The 19351-nt window shown below is 31.3% G+C and overlaps 1 protein-coding gene across 1 annotated transcript in view; it reads right to left on the bottom strand.

Moving 5' to 3' along the window:
* Positions 1–19351, bottom strand: part of LRRIQ1 (leucine rich repeats and IQ motif containing 1) — a 184738-nt gene that overhangs the window by 51299 nt on the left and 114088 nt on the right. Inside the window, exons 18-22 of the mRNA XM_007165929.3 lie at positions 16554–16643; positions 15777–15898; positions 15184–15279; positions 14841–14923; positions 7345–7446 (exon numbers count right to left, since the gene is read on the bottom strand). Of these exons, the coding sequence (XP_007165991.3) occupies positions 7345–7446; positions 14841–14923; positions 15184–15279; positions 15777–15898; positions 16554–16643 (493 nt within the window). The remainder of the gene's footprint in view (positions 1–7344; positions 7447–14840; positions 14924–15183; positions 15280–15776; positions 15899–16553; positions 16644–19351) is intronic.

Here is a 19351-nt window from a genome sequence, read left to right on the forward strand (position 1 = left end):
AGAAAAAACAAACACAAGGGGCATACTGCTAATGAGTATTTATGCAAGATTCGAACTGAAGTCTTCTCAGTCCAAATCCATTGTTACTTCATTACCTCGTGTAGCCTTCTTTAGATAGAAAACTAATGTCCTTGATGATGAATTTTCTAAGATATTGTAATAATTCTCCAACACCCTGATAGAATTATCAGCCATCCCAGAAATATAGGAAGTGTCCTAGGTAGCAAGTGAATAGGCAGCTGAAAGGTGGAGAGAAAGGTTACTTTCAGGGAGCAAGGAACAACACAGATAAATAAAGGGTGCCAGAGGCCTCTCCCAGAGCCAATCTCTTTCCCCATTTTCTCTGTGAAGCTTTGGCTCGGGAATCCAGATGTCATCCTCCTTCTTCCTTGTGGCTGTACAGAGAAGCAGCAGGTAGACAGCTGGGTGGCATGAGTGTCTTGCTTTCATTTTTGAAGAGAAAGTTTTGTTGGGTATAGACTTTCATGGTGGAACTTATTTTCTTTTAGCACTTTGAAGATATCATTACATTGTGTAATAGTCAGCTTGAGCTGCCATGACAAGATACCAAGGACTGAGTGCTTAAACAACAGAAATATATTTTCTCACAGTTCTGGAGTTTGGAAGTCCGAGATGAAGGTGCTGGCAAGTTCAATTTTTCAGAGGCCTCTCTCCTTGGCTTGCAGATGGCCACCTTCTTACTGTGTCCATACATGACCTTTCCTCTGTGAATATGTATGTGTCTTTTCCTCTTCTAATAAAAATATCAGTTCTACTGGATTAGGGCCCCACTAATCTGACCTCATTTAAACTTAATTAACTCCTTAAAAGTCCTGTCTCCAAAAACAGTCAGATTGAGATTTAGAGCTTCAACCTATGACTTTGGGGAGCAGCATGATATATAACAATTGTCTTCTGACTTTCATAATTTCTATTAAGAAGCCAGCTTCATTATTATTGCTCCTTTGAAGATAATAAACTTTTTTCTCTGGCTCTTTAAAGAATTTTTCTCTTTGTCTTTGGTTTTTTAGTGCTTTTACTATGATGTGCTACAGTGTGGTTTTCCTTGTATATATTTCCTTTGTAGTTCATGGAATTTCTTGAATCCATAATTTGAGGTTTTACCTCACCTTAGTAAATTCTCAACTATTAACTCTTCAGACATTATTTCTACACCATTCTCTCTTACCTTTCCTTCTTGAACTGTAATTACACGTGTGTTAGACATTTTTTCTGTATCTCACGTCTTCTCTTTTCTGTATTTTTCATTTTCTTTCATTTCATGCTTCAATTTGAATATTTCTTTCATAGCTATTGTCCTGTCCAGTAATTCTCTCTTCAGTTTTGATTAATCTGTGGTTAAACCCATGCACTGAGTTCTTTATTTCAGTTGTTGTGCTTTTAAGTTATAGACTTTCCATTCAAATATTTTTATAGGTTTAATATGTATACTGAAATTCTCAATTTCTTCTTCTATATCCCTAAAGTTATTATGTATGTTTCTTTTAAGGTCTTTATTATCTTAAATCTTCTTGGCTCAATTTCTGTTGTCTATTGTTTCTCATGGTGTTCAGTGATGTCTCATCTCCTTCTATGCCTTTTTTTCTATTGTGTGCCAAAAATTATATAGGAAAAAATGTAGAGATAATTTGAAGCTTGAGACGATGTTATCTATTTTGGGACATAGTTTATGTTTGTTTCTGGCAAGAGGTTAGTAGAAAGTCTATTTCCAGTTCACGTAGACTGGTGACATTATCAAAAGCTTTGCTCAGCTCCTCAGCTCTTGGGATGTCCTTCTTGGCTTATAATTCTTTACTTACTTGTTAGTTCTCCAATGACGTCAATTAGCTTTTTTAAAACTACATTTTCCAGCTTTTAAAGTTGTTCTCGGAAAGAAAGTTGGTTTTAATTAAACAGTCCTCTATTTCCAGAAGTGGAAACCCTCTTGTATTTTTTAATAAAAAATAAACTAATAATATCTCACAGCCTACATATCATGGTTATTTCAAAGAACTCTAAAAGTTCTGAAATCCCTTTTCATTTTTATCCATATACACATCATATATATATGAAACATATATAGTCTAATGTCAATTATATATATTATAATTTGTATATGATATATATAAATAATATGTACACAAGACATATATGTAAATACAAATATATACTTTGGAATAGAATATATACATATTATTATGACTGAATTTGGGTGGAAATTAGAAAATACAAACTATTTACTACTGATGTGGATAAGGAAGAGTTTAATCAGCTTCTCTCTGGCCCTGGATTGCCATTCCCCAAATCTCACTTATCCATAGACAAATACTTTTTAAAAAACTGCAGTTTGTTTTATGCTTCACTAGACTGAATTCCCTAATCAGACTTTTTTTTTTTTCTGTAGAAAGTTGAAATGATTCCAAACCTTTATACTACTAAATGGTATGACAGTGCCTAAAATGTATTTAGGGAGTTTTGATTATAAGCATGTCTATTCTTAAAAGAATACCTTCAGGTAGCCTTTGGTTACCTGCATTAACCTTGTGGCATTTACTTTACTAGCTCTTAATACCTAATTGTGTTGGCACTATTAGCAAGTACTCTATATAGCTATGGAAATACAAGACTTACTATAAAACCATATACAGAATGTGACTCTGTGTTCTAAGCTGGCATTAAAAGAAAGAAAGTGTGAGAAGAACATGCTTGTAATCATATAGTAAAAAATACCACAAAAGAACATGGTTTGATTAGAAATGCTCTGAAGTAAAAATTATAGAAATTAAAGTCTTTTAATGACTTCAATACTCAAAAATTTAATACAAAAATATTGGAACATCTATGATATATAAAAACATATGGTATGTGTGAATCTTCAGTTTTATAAGAACAGAAATAGAAGCATGTTAGTGATGACAGCACCAAACTGGGAATTATGAAAATCTGACTTTAAAGTGAAGTAAAATTGTCCCAGGGATTAGAGGAGCTAAGACTGAACCTACCTCTCTGTGAAGGTTGATGAGCCAGATCCAATTTTTTTCCTGGCTTGTCTAGCTTCCTTCCTTGGCCAAAACCAGAAGTCCAAGTTTGGCATTGGGCTTTAGGAGTAGGAAATTTAAGTTTCAGCAGATTAGGGCAGGGAAGTCATTTAATTTATGTATAAATAAAAAGAGGAATAAATAAAACAAAAATATAGTCTTTACTTTTGGGCTGGGTGGAGAGGTTCTCATCTATCTGAAAATTAAAATAGTTGATTGAAAATATGGTAACTCCTAGAGTTTAAAAGATTTGGTACTTAATAATGTTAGGTAATCATAATAAAATTAGAATAGACAGCATCTAAATACAGGTCACAAAACAGATATTTATCACCATGTTGGCACTAAACTGTTTCTTAATTTATATTAATGCAAGCTATAAGAAAGGAATAAAAAACAAAAATATTAGTTTCCCAGAGCTTTGCCTAATATAATAGTTAGTCTTTTTATTTTTTCTTAAATATTTTGATTATAAGTTTGTATACATTTCAGGGTTACCCAAGAACCTTTGCTCTTCAATGCCTGCATTTCATTTTATTTTTGTTAGCTTTGTTTTGATAAAGAAATTATCCCCATTTCCCTTCAGCCACTTACTCTCTGTATGACCTTGGGCAAGTCACTTAGCAAACTCTCAAAACCAGTTTTCTCTGTAAAATATTGACAGTTATAATACATTCTTAAGAGTTTCTGAGAAGACTGAACCAGAGAATTTAAATAAAACTCTTAGCACAGTACCTAGCAAGAAATACAATAAATACTACCAATTGCAAACAAGACAAACAACAACAACAACAAAAAAAACCCACCACACCTATACTTTAAAAATGACTGTTGTCAAAGATTACAAGTTTTGAGCACTTACTATGTATTTATACTGTGTGCTTCAAGCATTTCACAAGTAGGATCTCATGTAATCCCCAACAAGTAGGTACTATTAGTATCCAATCGTACAGGTGAAAAAATAATGCTAAACAGGGAAGTTAAATAATGTCCCCAAGGTCACACAGCCAATAAAAGGTGGAATCAAGATTCAAACTGTGTTTGACTAACTCTAGAATCTACACTTAACATCCATTAAGCTATGCTTCTTTTTATATCAGTGATAGCCAGAGAAGAGTGACGTAAGGGCTCCAAATTGAACATTTGAAACAAAAAAGGAAAGTTGGTGGAAAATATTTAAGGTAATCATTTTAAAATGTTTTACATTCTAAGGCGAGATCAGATATTGAAACTTAAGTAGAAATCATTGGTGATACAGAATAAACCAAGACAAGTACCGGACATTAAATAAATATAAATAAATAAGCAAATAAATCAAGTAAACCAGTGTTGAATCTGTAAAGTGCTCAGGCTCTTAAATTGCATATCATAGGAAAAACTAACTGATATCTGACACATGGCACATGTATGAGGTTACCCTGAGAACAGGTGTGGTCAAAGATTCTTCAGCCTTAGGTCTGAGTGAAGGGTCTAAATGGTCTTAAGGGTTAAGGGCAGCTAGACAAAAATTGCCAGCAAGTCATGAATATAGCAAAATATAAAGATATTTTGTAAAACATGGTCTGTTAAAAGGGTATAATTTACCTTATGTCATTTAATATAATTTGACATTTCATATTAAATATTCCCCATATTTAAGCATATTTTGATATTTCATATTAAATATTCCTCATATTTAAGCATATTTTAAATCCCAGACCAATAGAGTATATCTACCATCCTCTCCATCCTGCTAGTGACATCCAGATAAAGACAAAAAAAAAAAAAAAAAAAAATCAAAGCATTTTAGTACAATTTATAAGAGGAATCATGAAAATCCCACATAGACAACATTGCAATGTGAAGTATTTTTAAATTTAGTTTTTTTTAAATCAAAGTTATTATAACATATATGTGCATTATAGAAAAAATATTCAAATAATACTATCATCTAATTCCAACAAAACCAAGAAAATTATTACAGTGCCAGCATACAAATATGTTGAGATACTGTTCCACATAGAGTCATTCAAGCTAAACCTACAGTAAAACTTAATTCTGATCTCCCTCACTTTTGGGGGTAATATACCCAATTGTTAATTTTTATTTGAATTTTTTAAGGGAAAGCAAAGTTTTTCCAATGTTTTAAAATTAGATTGTGGTGATTTTCATTAGATTAAAATTATATTAGATTTAGGTTGTATAACTATAAATATATTGAAATTTATCAAATCATACTCAGAACAGGTACATTTTATACTATATAGATTGTATCTCAAAACACCTGGTTTAAAAATGCGCCCTCCACTGGGAAGTTGTGGTTAGTCAGGTTGCTAACTCGGAAGCTGACTGGCCTCTGTGGCTAGTCAGAAAATAAAGAGTATGAGTCTAGGAGGTGGATGAGGCCAGAGCAGCAGTTAAAGATAACATGGGGTTCAACGTGGCCAGCAATAATCAAATAATCTTTGCCTTACTCTTTTCCCCTTAAAAGAGGGGGCAGAAATAAACATATTAATAGGGAAAATAATGTTCTTCTACACACAATCATTTTTGCCAAGCCCATTCCTTCAAAAAAAAATGCCTTAAAATAACTATTAGTCACTAGAATATATGGTACATATATAAAGACCGTTCAGTGAAATTTATGACATGCCAAATGTACTTGAGGTTTAAAAAGAAAAAAGTAAACTAAACACATTTCATATGGAGGAAAGAAAACAAAAATGCACATTGTATCATAAAGCGTATACAGAAGTGTTCCACTTTATTTCTATCACTATTTGAACTTCTTCTGGCATATTTTATTTTAGTATACAAATCAATAGATATACTGTATACATATATACTATTCTTGATGGTAACATATCTTCACCTTTCATAGGATAAAAGAAAATGTAACAGAACAGGTTGGGATAGATTTCTGCTTCCTGGTTCTAAAGTACATGCTAATTTAAAGGGCAAAAATGCCCCAATTATCTTTCTTCCTAGGCATATCCTTTCTAAAGTAACAGTGCTATACTACTTAAGAGGTAATATCTGTGGAGTTGTTATTGATTTTAGCAGAATTTCTACTCTTCCTTTCAAAAACAGTGAAATGGTGAAGTTAAGACTGTTACAAAGAAATGAGCCCTGATTAAAACTGAAGCCTTATTTTATACTGAAAGTATTTTTTTAATTCTATTAAAATACTAATCCATAAACATTTTTTGCAATAATTTTGATTTTTTACACCTTCATTGGTCATCACATTTTTAATGTTTTACTATGGAGAATTTTAAATATTAAAAAAAAATTGGATGGTAAAACAAACCTCCTTATACCGTCATCTATTGATCTAACAATTTCAATAATTTGCCAGACTTGCTTTACCTATCTTTCTAGGCATATTTTTATTACTATATACTTAAAGAAAATTCTAGACCCAATGTCTTCCACCCCTACATACTTAGTAGGTATCTCTGAATAAATATAAAATTGGTAGCTATCAAATTTTTCTTTAATTGAGACCTTACTGAATAGAAATTTAAAATAAAATGTATCTATTTTCAGTCATGCTATAATGATGCATAACTTTTAAGATTTATTTAAAATGTACAGAAGACAAAGTATTAAGATTTCTGAATAGTTCACTTCCATTCAAAATATTTGACTCCATTTTTTCCTATTAGAAATTACAATTTCAAAACTGTAGGCAAAATTATGACCATTTTAATATTAAATATAAAGCAATAGCAAACTTGTTTTAAGTCATATTTGCTGCTCTATTACATTTAAATATTCCTGATTAATAATATAAGTCCATAATTGTTCTGAATGCTGAAATAAGGAATACAATCTGCCACTTAGATATGCAGCTCCTTTACCCAAGAAGTGAGTTGGACAAGCTTCAAATGTAGTAAAATATTTAAAATTCCAGAGTTTAATTCATAATGTTTAAAGCAATTTGTATATATTGGCAGTAAATATATTAGAATGTCATTTCAACATGTACTCACTTCCATTGATATAGGATGACATTATCTGTCAGTGTCAAATTTAAATATAATTAGCAACACTGATGATACAGCATTATAAGACTTTCACATAAAAATACAAAGAATTTAAATTTATATAAGCATGTATACAAATACTAAACTACTATGCTAATGAATCAAGACACCAAATTAGTATTTTAGCTCCAAGAGCCATATTTTGACTTTTACTTAATTATATTTTATACATAATTTTTTATATATGTACTTTAGGGGTAATGAGGACTTTTAAAATTTGCTTTAAATACAATTTTCCATCTTTTTTACTTTTCTATATATCTGTGATTAAATCATACCTTCAAAGTAGCCATCTCTTTGTGGCTGTGCTTTCTTTGGTGATTTTGTATCAGATACTTTATTTTCATTGTTTTTGAATAATGCTAGGCGCACAGTGGGATCTAGACAAAATGAGAAAAATAAGACAAAAGCTCAGCTCTGGTTTTTTCCTTCTCTGAAATCGCTATACAATTTTTTATAATAATATTAAAAATAATAGCCATTCTATAAAATTCTGTGAAATTGATTATGATGTTACTTTTAAAAGCTTTATAATATGAAAAAGTAAGCAACATTTATATATTCTTGGTTATCTGATTAAGCATATAGCCAATACTTTATATACAGGGCAGAAATACTAATAATTAGAAAAAATTTACATTTAAATTTTCCAGTTATGGCATCATCTTTTTACTTAGAGAGCTGTTTTACTGTTTATTATTTTAGCTCCTTTGTTAAATTCCTGACATTTCTGCTGGAATAAGGTAAACTTTTCATAAATACACGTAGATAAAATCTATTGTTACAGGAAAAACCATATACTCTACTTTTTTAATTCTCTAAACTCTAAGGAGCTAAGATATAGGAGATGGAAGCAAGACAAGTAATGAGATAAGAAACAGATAAAATATAATTTTCAATAGTTTTAAAGATAAATGAATGATTTTTTGTTTGCCTTGATGTATGATATTTTACATAATGAAGATGTATAAATTCTAAGTATTTTTTATAGACAAGAGAATTCTGAATTTATTAATTTTACAAAATAAATAGAATAATTGTAAATGTAGGGTGCTATAATTTTTTATTGATAATAAATGGTTCTATGGAATGTGAAATTAGGGATTTAGTGTGGTTGAATTAAGACAAAAGGTTTTTGCTTGTTGAAGAACTGTAAGAAAAGAAAATAGTGAAATAAGTAACAGGGAGTAGAATAAGGAGTGGAAAGTTCTGCACTTAAAGTAGGTTAATATACCTACTGACATTGTACGACATTGTATGTCAATGATACCTCAATAAAAAAATAAATGAAGTAGGTTAACATAAAACCACAATTCAGGGCAGCATACATTTTATTAATATCTTACATCATTTTACAAAAAGAGACCTTAAGAATCTTCGATTACTATCTAGTGCAATAGAAGTGAATATGCTAAATGAAAAAATAAGATTCAAAATATCATAAAACCCAAATTACATATTTTAATTAAATGCTAAAGTAGCACGTTTTTTAGAACGTGAATTGCAGAAGAGTATCTGCAGAGTTATTTCTCAAGCATGCGCATATTGAAGATTTCCATTAGTCTTCCAGTAATAATTTACCCTTGCTAAGCATGATTTACGTGTTTCAGAGAGATTATATATTTCAGATTAGGAAAGATATTGGTCAATATTTGGATACATCTCATAATTATAAGTGACCTAAGGTATTATAAGAGTTGGGTGCTTCTATATGAATTCAATATGAACTATCAATAAGAATAATAAAAAAAACTCTGTCTATATATTTAATTGAATAAGTATTATATATCACTTAAGTCATTTACAAAAAAAAAAAAACCGACATGTTAAAAAGAGCATTAGTCAGTCAGGGAAGGCAGATTATCATGGGTTTACATACTCTACGATACCTTATTATAACCTGCTGATCTTTCTACACATTCTCCTGACTTTCTTGCCTTTTTAATTGAGCTATGTATTTCCTGAGCAAAAATATTACAATTCGACAGATCTGGCTTAGATCCAAACTCCAACTTTTACTAGTTGTATGATTCTGGACAAATTGGTCTCACCCTCTGCCTCCGTTTTTGTCCAATAATGCTGACTTTGAAATATTACTGTGAGAATTAATGAGAATGTGTGTAAAGCAGCAAGACATAAGTGTAGGTGCTTAATAAAGGGCAGCTAGTAAGCATATAATTAAAACATAAACAACAATAATATTTCCAACTTATTATATCCTTGGAAAAGATCTTAAATCATTGCTATTTGAATAAGGTGGGACATATAGGAAATAGATAGATGGATCCATAACTGACTTCATTTTATTCAGTATAGCACATGAAATAAAAGCAATGGATCTTGTATAAGTTCTCTGGCACTCCTTTGGGCAAATAACAATCTCTCTATGACTTGATTTCTTAATATGTAAAACATGGATAATGACAGCACTTTCCTCACACTATTATCATGATTAAATAATTTAACACATATAAAATATTTAGAAGAGTTGTCTAGCTCAATTTACTCAATAAAATCATTTTATTCATCAAGAGCACATAAAGAGTGCTACATTTTCAATCTTTGTATTTCAAAACATTCTGATTGCATCACCTTAAACTGATTAAAAACATATTAATTCAAATTGCTAAGGAATAATAATAAGGAATAATGATAAGAAGCAAAAAATATAGTAATTCTAGATGGGAAAAAAATCACTTGATTCTGATAGTACCCAAAAAGACCACCATGAATGATACTACTGTTACCCTCAAAAAATACACAATCAAGTAAGAAAGCCAGGATATAAGGATATTGTAAAGAGCATTACAAAGTCATTTAAATCTACTCCTCAGCAATCATCAATGGCAGGTCAATGTTGTTGTTTTTTAAATTTTTTATCTCCCAGTACGACTTGCTCAGTATCTGGAAAGTAGGTTTTAAATACATCTTTATCGTATAGTTAAAGAAACCCATAAGTAAGCTGACTTTCCATTATGTATGTGGCTCTGTACTCAACACTTTCTATCCATTACCTCATTTAAGTAACAATTTTATTTAGGCATTATAATATCCTTAAAATTATTCCATCCCCTGTGCAATCTCTTCACAGTTTCTATAACCCTAATCTTAGCTCACTGGTTTATCTTATTCTCATTAACGACATATGTGAAAATCTGGTTATTATCCATTTTCTGCATGTGCCACGTACAGCAGTGCTGTAAAATAAGTTTTATGCTAAGATTGAATGACTAGCTGTAGTTCATTTTTATAAGGAGTATTATTTACTAATTTAAATTTGCCTTCTCAAATATAAACATATATTTAAATGACTATAAAATACACACAGTCATACGCATACACAGAGTCAAATGTCTTTAGTGACTTTTAGCTAACCTACTGCTGATTTGGTTAACAGTTATTTATTGAACATCTACCATGGTATTAGGTTCAGGGAATTTGGTGGGGAACAAGTGGAGACTGGGTCCTCCAGGATCTTAGTATTCAAATAAGTTTTCTTATTGTTTTGTTCAGAGCACAACAAAGTAACATTTGATCAAAATTCTTTTAAGTTCCTTTTGGGAATCACTAAGGTAAACAAAATAAATCAGCAATAAACTTCATTTTGTCACAGTTTTGTCTAAGCTGTTCCCTTTTGATCCTTCCTTAACATTTCTTAATTACCTTATCATTTTGCAACCCAATCTCTTTGTTATAGCCCATGAACTGTTTAATTCACATTAAGAAGTTAGCTTTAATTATTTTCTACCTGGCTTAATTCTTGGCTATAACTAAGTGTTGCTAACACAGTCTCAAGCTTTTTTCTTCATTGAAATAAATTCAGCAAATATTTATTGAATCCTTAACATGTACTTGAAACAATGCTAGGTGTTACTAACAGCTGCAGGATGATTCTAATCCCTAGTGGTGGCTCTACGTTTATAACAAAATTAACCTTGTCTGCTTCATCCTGATCTTTCTTTCTTCTAACTATGAAATTTGAAATTTGATATGCATGAATATTATAAATGTTGGAAAGCCACGTTATGTCTTCATCCTTATATTCTTAGCCCTTAAACTTCTTACCATTTGCTCTCCACCAAAATCCCTATACTCAAAACCTGTCCTCTCTCAGGAGTGCTCCACATCAAAAGCACTCACTCACTCTCTTTCTCCATCTGGCTCATCTCAGTCTTGCTACCAATTATGCTCACTATCTTTAGGATATTGACCCTCGGGTTTTCAACAACCCAGCAACTCTCACCTTACACATGATGTTCTTCACTGCAGTACTAAACTCTAAACTTCCCTGCTAAATTCCAACCCAGATCACCAGATTCTGAAATTACTTCCGTGCATGATGCAACAGTAAAAGCAAAAAGACAAACAAAAACCCACAAACACAAGACCAGTCATTACTGGCTCACACTTATATCCATCATGAGGGAAACAGCAATGACTTACTAGGAATAACAACAATTAGAAGCCAAAACCAAACTAAGTAAATCATGGTAACTCCTCACAATTTTAGATTCCATCCTGTGGCTTCTAATTAATTTCTCCTCCCCCTCCCTCTCGCCCTCCTCTCTCTTCTGTTTAAAGCAGATGACCTCATTTATCCTAATGGAAGTCATCAATACTGAGTGTCCTCTGATGGCTGCCCACACTGCTTGCTTTCTCAGCCCCTTGCTTCTTCATTAATCAGCAACCTCAGTGGTATTCTTCCTCTATCTGCAACTTTCTTCAAATAACTAACCCCTTACTTTCTGCCCTATTTTCACTCTCATCTTAAATCAAATATTGTTGACTCATATCCCTTGGCTAAATAACTATATGTACAAGACACAAACAGGAAATATTATTAAGAGCTCGCTACTGAGCAAGTTGCTCTAAGGTTTTTCATGGCATGAAATTTGAATTAAAGCTTCCACACTTCGTGCATTTATGACCCACCTCCACGAGGATTAGTGCTTTGTTAGATTTTAGGGATCCCATTTAATTTTCTATTCTCTGACTGCCCCACTTGACACCCTCCCTACCCACACAGAGCTGGTTAGTCTCCAACAGTTTTACGAAAAATGTTGCCCTCTGGTGGCTTGAAATTTTCAACTTGGCAAGTTGTGCATGTAAGATATATACATATATATGCATATTTGAAAATTACTTGTAAATTTTTAAAGTATTTAACAGAATTTAAGTATCTAAAAATCATTTAAATTTATTAGTGAGTAATAAAAGTTTAAAATTATGGCCATTATTTTAGGCAGATTCAAATAAGTTAACAGCATAGCACAAACTGATTGCATTAATACTAGAAAATTCTTTATTCTGTAAGAAGACAGACGGAGTTACTGAGTCTTAAATGATTTGCTCACATATACAAAATGACATAAATTCTACATCATCAACCTACTAAAGATGAAAGTATCATAATTGTAGAGGATCCCACTGATTTTCTTTTTCATCTTTAATCTTACCTTGACTATTTCTATTCTGTGTATATGTTGTGAGGGGGGAGCAGAGAAAAAGAGTGAGGAGGATTTAAAGGTCATCATTAAGTTTTACACTTCAGAATTCAAATTTTTAAAAACTTGCTTTTATTTCATCAATCTAATACTATTTTGATAAAACAGAAGCAAAACAAAAGCTTAATGTAAAGACACAAAACCTCACACAGTAATAAGAATGCAATTTGGTTTACAATCATGTAGTTAGAGTAAATATCCCCATAAAAATTGTACAGTTGCCATTTTGGATTTTTACCTAACAGGTCATGCTTAATGACCACTGTCAAAATGTTAAATTTAAGATGTGGGTGTTAACTTGGATGTCCTTTTTCATTTGTTACCCTACCATGCCCCCTTGTGACAGATAAAAAGAGGTTTAATTTTTGCTTCATAATAATTATGTCTAATTTTTGGCCATTAAAGCAATGATTTTTATGTATGAGCATATATTCCTTATTAAAATTTTTCTAAAAAATACTATTTACTATGCTGATCAATTAAAAATGTACTCAACCTAAAAAAAACCCCTCAGTTACAAGAATTAGCAAGAAACATCTATATATTTCCAGAGACAGATTCCAACAAGATAAAATTTTCCTTACCTTCACTATCACAGACATTGCAAACACTGTAAGTATCTAAGAAATTAGATCTTGAACTAAATAAATAATAATTATTTGTTGAACGTTGGCTGAATCAGTTCTTAAGCCACTTCTGGTATTTGAACTTGCTCCAGGAGTTTCAGTAACTTTTATTTTTCTCAAAACATTGATTTAAACATTGTTTTTTATACTGTTGAAAATGAGTAGAAAAATATATCAAAGCAATATAACATTATCAAACTACCTCGATTTACTGAATTCCACTTCCCTGGAACTGAGAGTCTCATCATCATTAAAGGTTTGGGGTTGTATTTCCCTGGGAAACCACCACAGAGCCCTGATGAACTTAGTAGGAGTTTACAAGAGTACAGGAGGCATAAAGCAAGTTGACAAACAGAGCACATATTTACATTTTCTCTAAAAATGCTTAAAATTTCAATATTTTAAAATTGACAAACGTTTAGTATACAACAAAAAACATTATAGTTATCTCAAAAAGATAAAAGGGAAAATTAAGATATCACTAATATAATGCCAAAAAAGGAAAGCTGAACATTTAGGAATATAAAACTGAGTCATCAGTAATTTATCAATGGCTAGTAAGTGCTGTGCCAACAAATAACAGTTATTACTTAGAAACCAACAGTATCTTGGTTATTTTTATATCTGCTTTTAAAAATTAAATATACATATTTCTTAGAATTCTATAATTGAACTGATTAAAAAAAATTAATAAAGATAAAAATTAATCTGAGTGCTTTTTTGTATGCTGATATAAGCTAGAACTATAGGATAAATATAGATTTCTTGCTCTTCTCAGGAGTAATGTTACTTTTATGGAAACATTTCACTGACATTAAGATCTTTATAAAAGAAACTGATGAGTGAGAGAAACTCAAAACAGATTTAAAAAAAAAGTCATGTTGCTTATATTGAGCCTATGAGTCCATGAGTAAATATAAAGTTTTAAGTAAATGCAAAGTTATATGAAATATACAAATAATTTTAAATTGTTTTAATTATGGTTATAAATTCATAACAACCAATTTCTTGCTCTGACATCTATAAACCACTCCACATATTAAGTAATTTTAATAAAATGATTAGAGGTGTCCAAAGAAAGACAAATGATTTGAATAGCCTGGCAAATGGAATAGAAGAAAAGATGCCTTTGAACATTTCACAAGTTCAGCATAATCACAAAAGATATACACTGTGCTCCTTTTCCAAAGTGTCAAGTTGTGAAGTCTTCATAGCTGATATTCATGGAACTGATGAATTTATAGAAATAGTTTACTGAATAATCAAGCAATTTAAAAACACACAAAGGAATAATCACACGAAGCAGACGCTCTTTAGAATCAACATTTGCTGAGATGAACCAGCTTCGAAACCAATTACAGCATAATTCTCAGTGCACAATAGATAGAAAAATCAATAGCCAAGTAGCTAAGAAACAGGGGAAAAGTGAAAATAGCATTTAAGAGTATAATAAATCATTAAATGTAATATCATAATTTTCTCTAAGTTTTCTTGTTCTTTTTTAATGGAATTATTACCTTGGACATTCTCATATCTGTGCATTTCATTTATATTCTCATTAAATACAATTTGCTAAAAAATAGTTTAAAAGATTTGATCTTCAATGTCAGATACATAGTTATGCAAAGATCATTGATTACCCACCTAATTTTTTCCGTAATTTCTTTGATTTCATTTTCTGTGCTCTCTTCAGCATTTGCTGAGCAGTAGAAATATCCTTAAAGCCCCTATTAAAAGATTAAATTTAATAAAGGTAAAAAATCCCCAGACTATATTTATATATGCACTTACATATAAACACACATATCTGAATTATATCATACCAAAACAAATTTGAATTCCCATTTAAGAATCTGTAATTTAACAGAGGTATGGTTTCTTAAAAACTAATAAAGGTATTCTTGAAATCTTGAAAAATATCTGCTTTGGATATTTAAACAGTTCTCAATTTCTTAATAGTTTAGTGTAAAACAGACCGACCACATACCATTCTTCTGAAATTTTTTCTTCTTTTTCAGATTTTAGCAAACTCTTTCTGCTGGTCTTTGATTCAGGTGTCCTGGATAAAGTTCTATTTTCTGATCTAGCAAGAGGAAAAAACCACACTTAACTGAATCAACACAAGTGTATCAGCACTTTTTAAAACTACAAGCTGTTTATGTTGTCTCAAACTCGGAAATAAAATACATTTAAGTTACAGAAAAACTTTATCTTGAAAAGTAATAAAAGTCTGCCATTAATTTAAAATGTTTACATTTCAATTACTTGAAGCATATTTCAATCCTTTCGTTGAAAGAAACACAGGATTGGAATTTTTATTCTAACCCTTATCTCTACCTATATAGCAGTATTTAAAAGTTCATTTGTTTACAACAGTTAACATTATTTCACTGACACTTAAGTTTTGTATTTGCTTTAATAAACTTACATCACACATTTTACTTACACTGAAAACTCCATAAAATCATTATATTTTTAACAAATTCATACCTCTTTTCATCATCTTACTACTTTTGTAAACAGTATAATATTCTTGTCATTCATTAGAGGTTGATCCTCTAAAAGAACAATTTAGCTTACCTGCTATTAAAGTGTGTGTGTTCCGATGAAAACAAATTTTCTTTCTCATTATACATCCATGCTTGAGCTGGATGACTTGGTAAATTAAGTGAAGTATCATCAGATTTTAAGGTTCCAGAGAACTTATCAGAAAAAAATGTACATAAGTATAAAATAAATTGAAAAAAATCTAGCATGTATATTGTATTACTTTACATGCATATTACTGAGTAGCCTAAGAAAAACTCATATAAAAATTAAAAATTATAATCAAATGAAATTTATGGAATATACATACAAATGTCCTTTGTTGTAGTCATGAGAGATATGCTTTTGGTATAGTTTGCATATACAGAATGATTAATTGCAAAGATCATGAAAAAAATTTAGAAAACAAAAACTTCAAAGATTATCAAATAAATAACAGATATTGCAGTCCATTGACCTCTGACTGAGAATCTTCAGCTGTTGCCCTTTTAATGCATATTTTTGTATTTTTAAAGTGCTGTCAACTAGTGATTTTATGCAGCTGAAGCATATCTTTTTTTTTTTTTTTTTTTTTTTTTTGCTACTGTGAAATAAAGTGTTGAAAGAAATCCAAAATAAAGAAAAAAATCAGGAGCAAATGAAAGAAAAGCTACATGAAAAATTACATCTGGGGATGAGGAGGAAGTCAGAGGCTTCTAAAAGTAATTGTGTTTTTCAAGTCAATAAATTGTATTATTAATCACTGCAGCAGAGCATAACCTTAAGAAATGAGCAAAGATCGAGCACTAAGAGGTTTCCATGACATGTTACCTTTGGCCAGTGCAGCTGGTTTGGAAGAAGCAGTGTTTGTGAAGGGAAGCAGGCGGAATCTAAAGCAAGCCATTCCTTCTCTAAGGCAGCCTGCACAAATAATAACATTAATGTACATAATTTAGTTTGCATAACTTTTACAAAGATTCTTTTAAATTGTCTTATATACTACACATGTTAAGAAAGTATTTCAGCATTTTTATTTAGACGAAAATCTGCTACTTGCTCACTCTTGTGAGATGTTATGTATCTGTTTAATGCAAACATTCTAAAAAATGGGATAAGAGTTTTCATCCCCAAGTGGAATAAAGTAAAGCCTTGAGTACTCACATGCTCTAAAAAATGAGACGTGCAGATTGTTCAGTGTATTTAACTGTTTGAGAACTATGACTCTGAGCCAACTCTAGATGTAACTGAGGGAAATAATCCTTTAGCTCTTTATTATGCAAAATATATTTTCCATCAAACCTCACCATTAAAAATTTATAGTATTTTAACATATTAGTATCAATTTTCTGTAAATACCATCTGTAAGACAGCTTTTACTTAACTTTAGTTCAACATTTCACGAATTAACTGAATAAATGGAAAAAAGAATTTTGTGGCAATATACAGAACATGGTTCCTGATATTATATTCTCTAGTTCAAGAGTTTGAATGATAAAAATATAAATTTAAATTTTGAAATGATCTTAAGTCACTTCACTCTTTATCTTACAACATCTTTATTCCATTTATGTAATTTCCAAATTTATCATTCTACAATGGAAATATATTAGTTATGTTCATGTTGTATAATTTAGGGTATAATTATCTAAATTTTATTCACTTGGATTATCTAATATGGTTTAAATAATATTCTGTAGTTCTATAATTGTTTTTGAATCTTTAAGAAAAAAGGATGATCATAATACCAATGAACTTGTTTTTTAAAAGTTTCTAAAATGATCAAACATATTTATGTTTTAAAAACTGGAATGACTATAATCTGAGAAGACCTAAATGCAATTTTCCATTTATACAGCTTCAGTGCTTCTTGACTATCTCTTGAAAAACCATTGGAAAGGCAAGCCTAAGACATCTTGACTACAGGTCAGCAGCGCAATGACAGACCACTACTTACAGCATTTAGTCTTAGGAAACCTAATCAGATTCACGTTATTTGAATATCTATGTAAAAAGGATACAGTTGTGCACCAGTACATTGTCCAGTTCCTTCTAGGCAGAGATCGTTAACATATATATCACAGTTATATACCAGTTATATCTGATTTAAGAATATATATCTGGTTTAAGAAGAGCTATTTAATGCAAAATTGCAAACAGTATGGAGGGCTCAGATTTCTAAATTCTTTCTTTTGTATGACAAATAAAGGAAAATTCATATTTATGCCAAGAAAGATCAAGGCCCAAGGCATATCAGCTATCATTAAATTAGTATTCTTACTCTGTAAATTGCTAAAATGAAAAGAAGATGTGGAGACAATATTACGAAAGGCAATGTGCCAGAGGATTCTGGGAAGATGGTGGGTTAGGGAGCACCAGGAACCTGTCTCCCAACCTAGACAACAACTAAACTGGCAGAATCTGTCTAGTGTAACCATTTTGGAACTCTAGAGTCTACTGAAGGCTTGTGATGCCCTGGGGAAGACTTGGATAGTAAATTGTGGTTAATTTTGGTAAATGTCAGCCCTTAGCACAGTTGCAGCTATCTATCCTCCATTCCCCAGCCTCAAGGCAGGCAGCTATTCATGTGTTTTAGAAGTACCTTGCACACAGTTTGCAGGAGCCAGGGTGGACAATGAGGACACTGTCTTCTAAAGATTGGAGATCTGTACTCTGACTGTTGAGTGTTGCTTCTGATCTCAGAGGTATAAAGAGGTGAGTGGCACCTCCCTTATTGTTGTAAGACTATTTACCCCACCTACTAAGTGATTTCCAGAGGATTTAAAGGGCAGGTGTTCTTTCCCCAACTCCTCCCCTCTTCATTTTTCTCTTTTTCCTTTTTTGGGAAACAAACACTAAGGACTAGAATATTCATTTTAAAAAAGACTAGGATATTCAAAAGCATCTGCATATATGGGGGAAAGTCAGCACACATGCCCAGGGGAAGGCACAGGCTTAGAAAAGAAATGAGGAGACCTTGAGTTTACAACTCAGGCTGATCCTTGTCACAGACGCAGCCTACAACAATCAAAACAAAAACAAAAACAATAAAAACAAAAGCAAAAAACCTGGCAAACACTGGGGAAGAGAGATAATCTTATTTCCACTGTTACCACATTATTAGATTCAATGTCTAACTTTAAATAAAAATCACAAGGCATACAAAGAAGCAGGAAAATTTACAGCCCACTCAAAGGAAAAAAATCAACCAAAACTATGCCTAAAAAAGACCTCATGGCAGATTTACTAGACAAAGACTTTAAAATAACTGTCTTAAATATGTTCAAAGAACTAAAAGAAGGGAGAAAATGATCTATGAACAAAGTGGAAATATCAATAAAGAGACAGAAAACCTGAAAAGAAACCAAGAAGAAATTTTGAAGTTGAAAAGTACAATAACTGAAAAGAAAAATTCACTAAAATTCGCTGGTAGGATGCACTAGAGGGATCTGCCTCTGAGTAGGCAGATAAAGGAATGAGTGAACTTGAAGATACAGCAATGGAATTATCAAATCTAAAGAACAGAAAGAAAAAAGATTGAATAAAAATGAACAGAACCTAAAGGACCTGTGAGACACCATCAAATGGACCAACATATGTATCATGGGAGCCAGAGGAGAAGAAAGAAAAAA

The sequence above is a fragment of the Balaenoptera acutorostrata genome, chromosome 11 (assembly GCF_949987535.1).
Source record: "Balaenoptera acutorostrata chromosome 11, mBalAcu1.1, whole genome shotgun sequence".
In the NCBI taxonomy this organism is placed as follows: Eukaryota; Metazoa; Chordata; class Mammalia; order Artiodactyla; family Balaenopteridae; genus Balaenoptera; species Balaenoptera acutorostrata.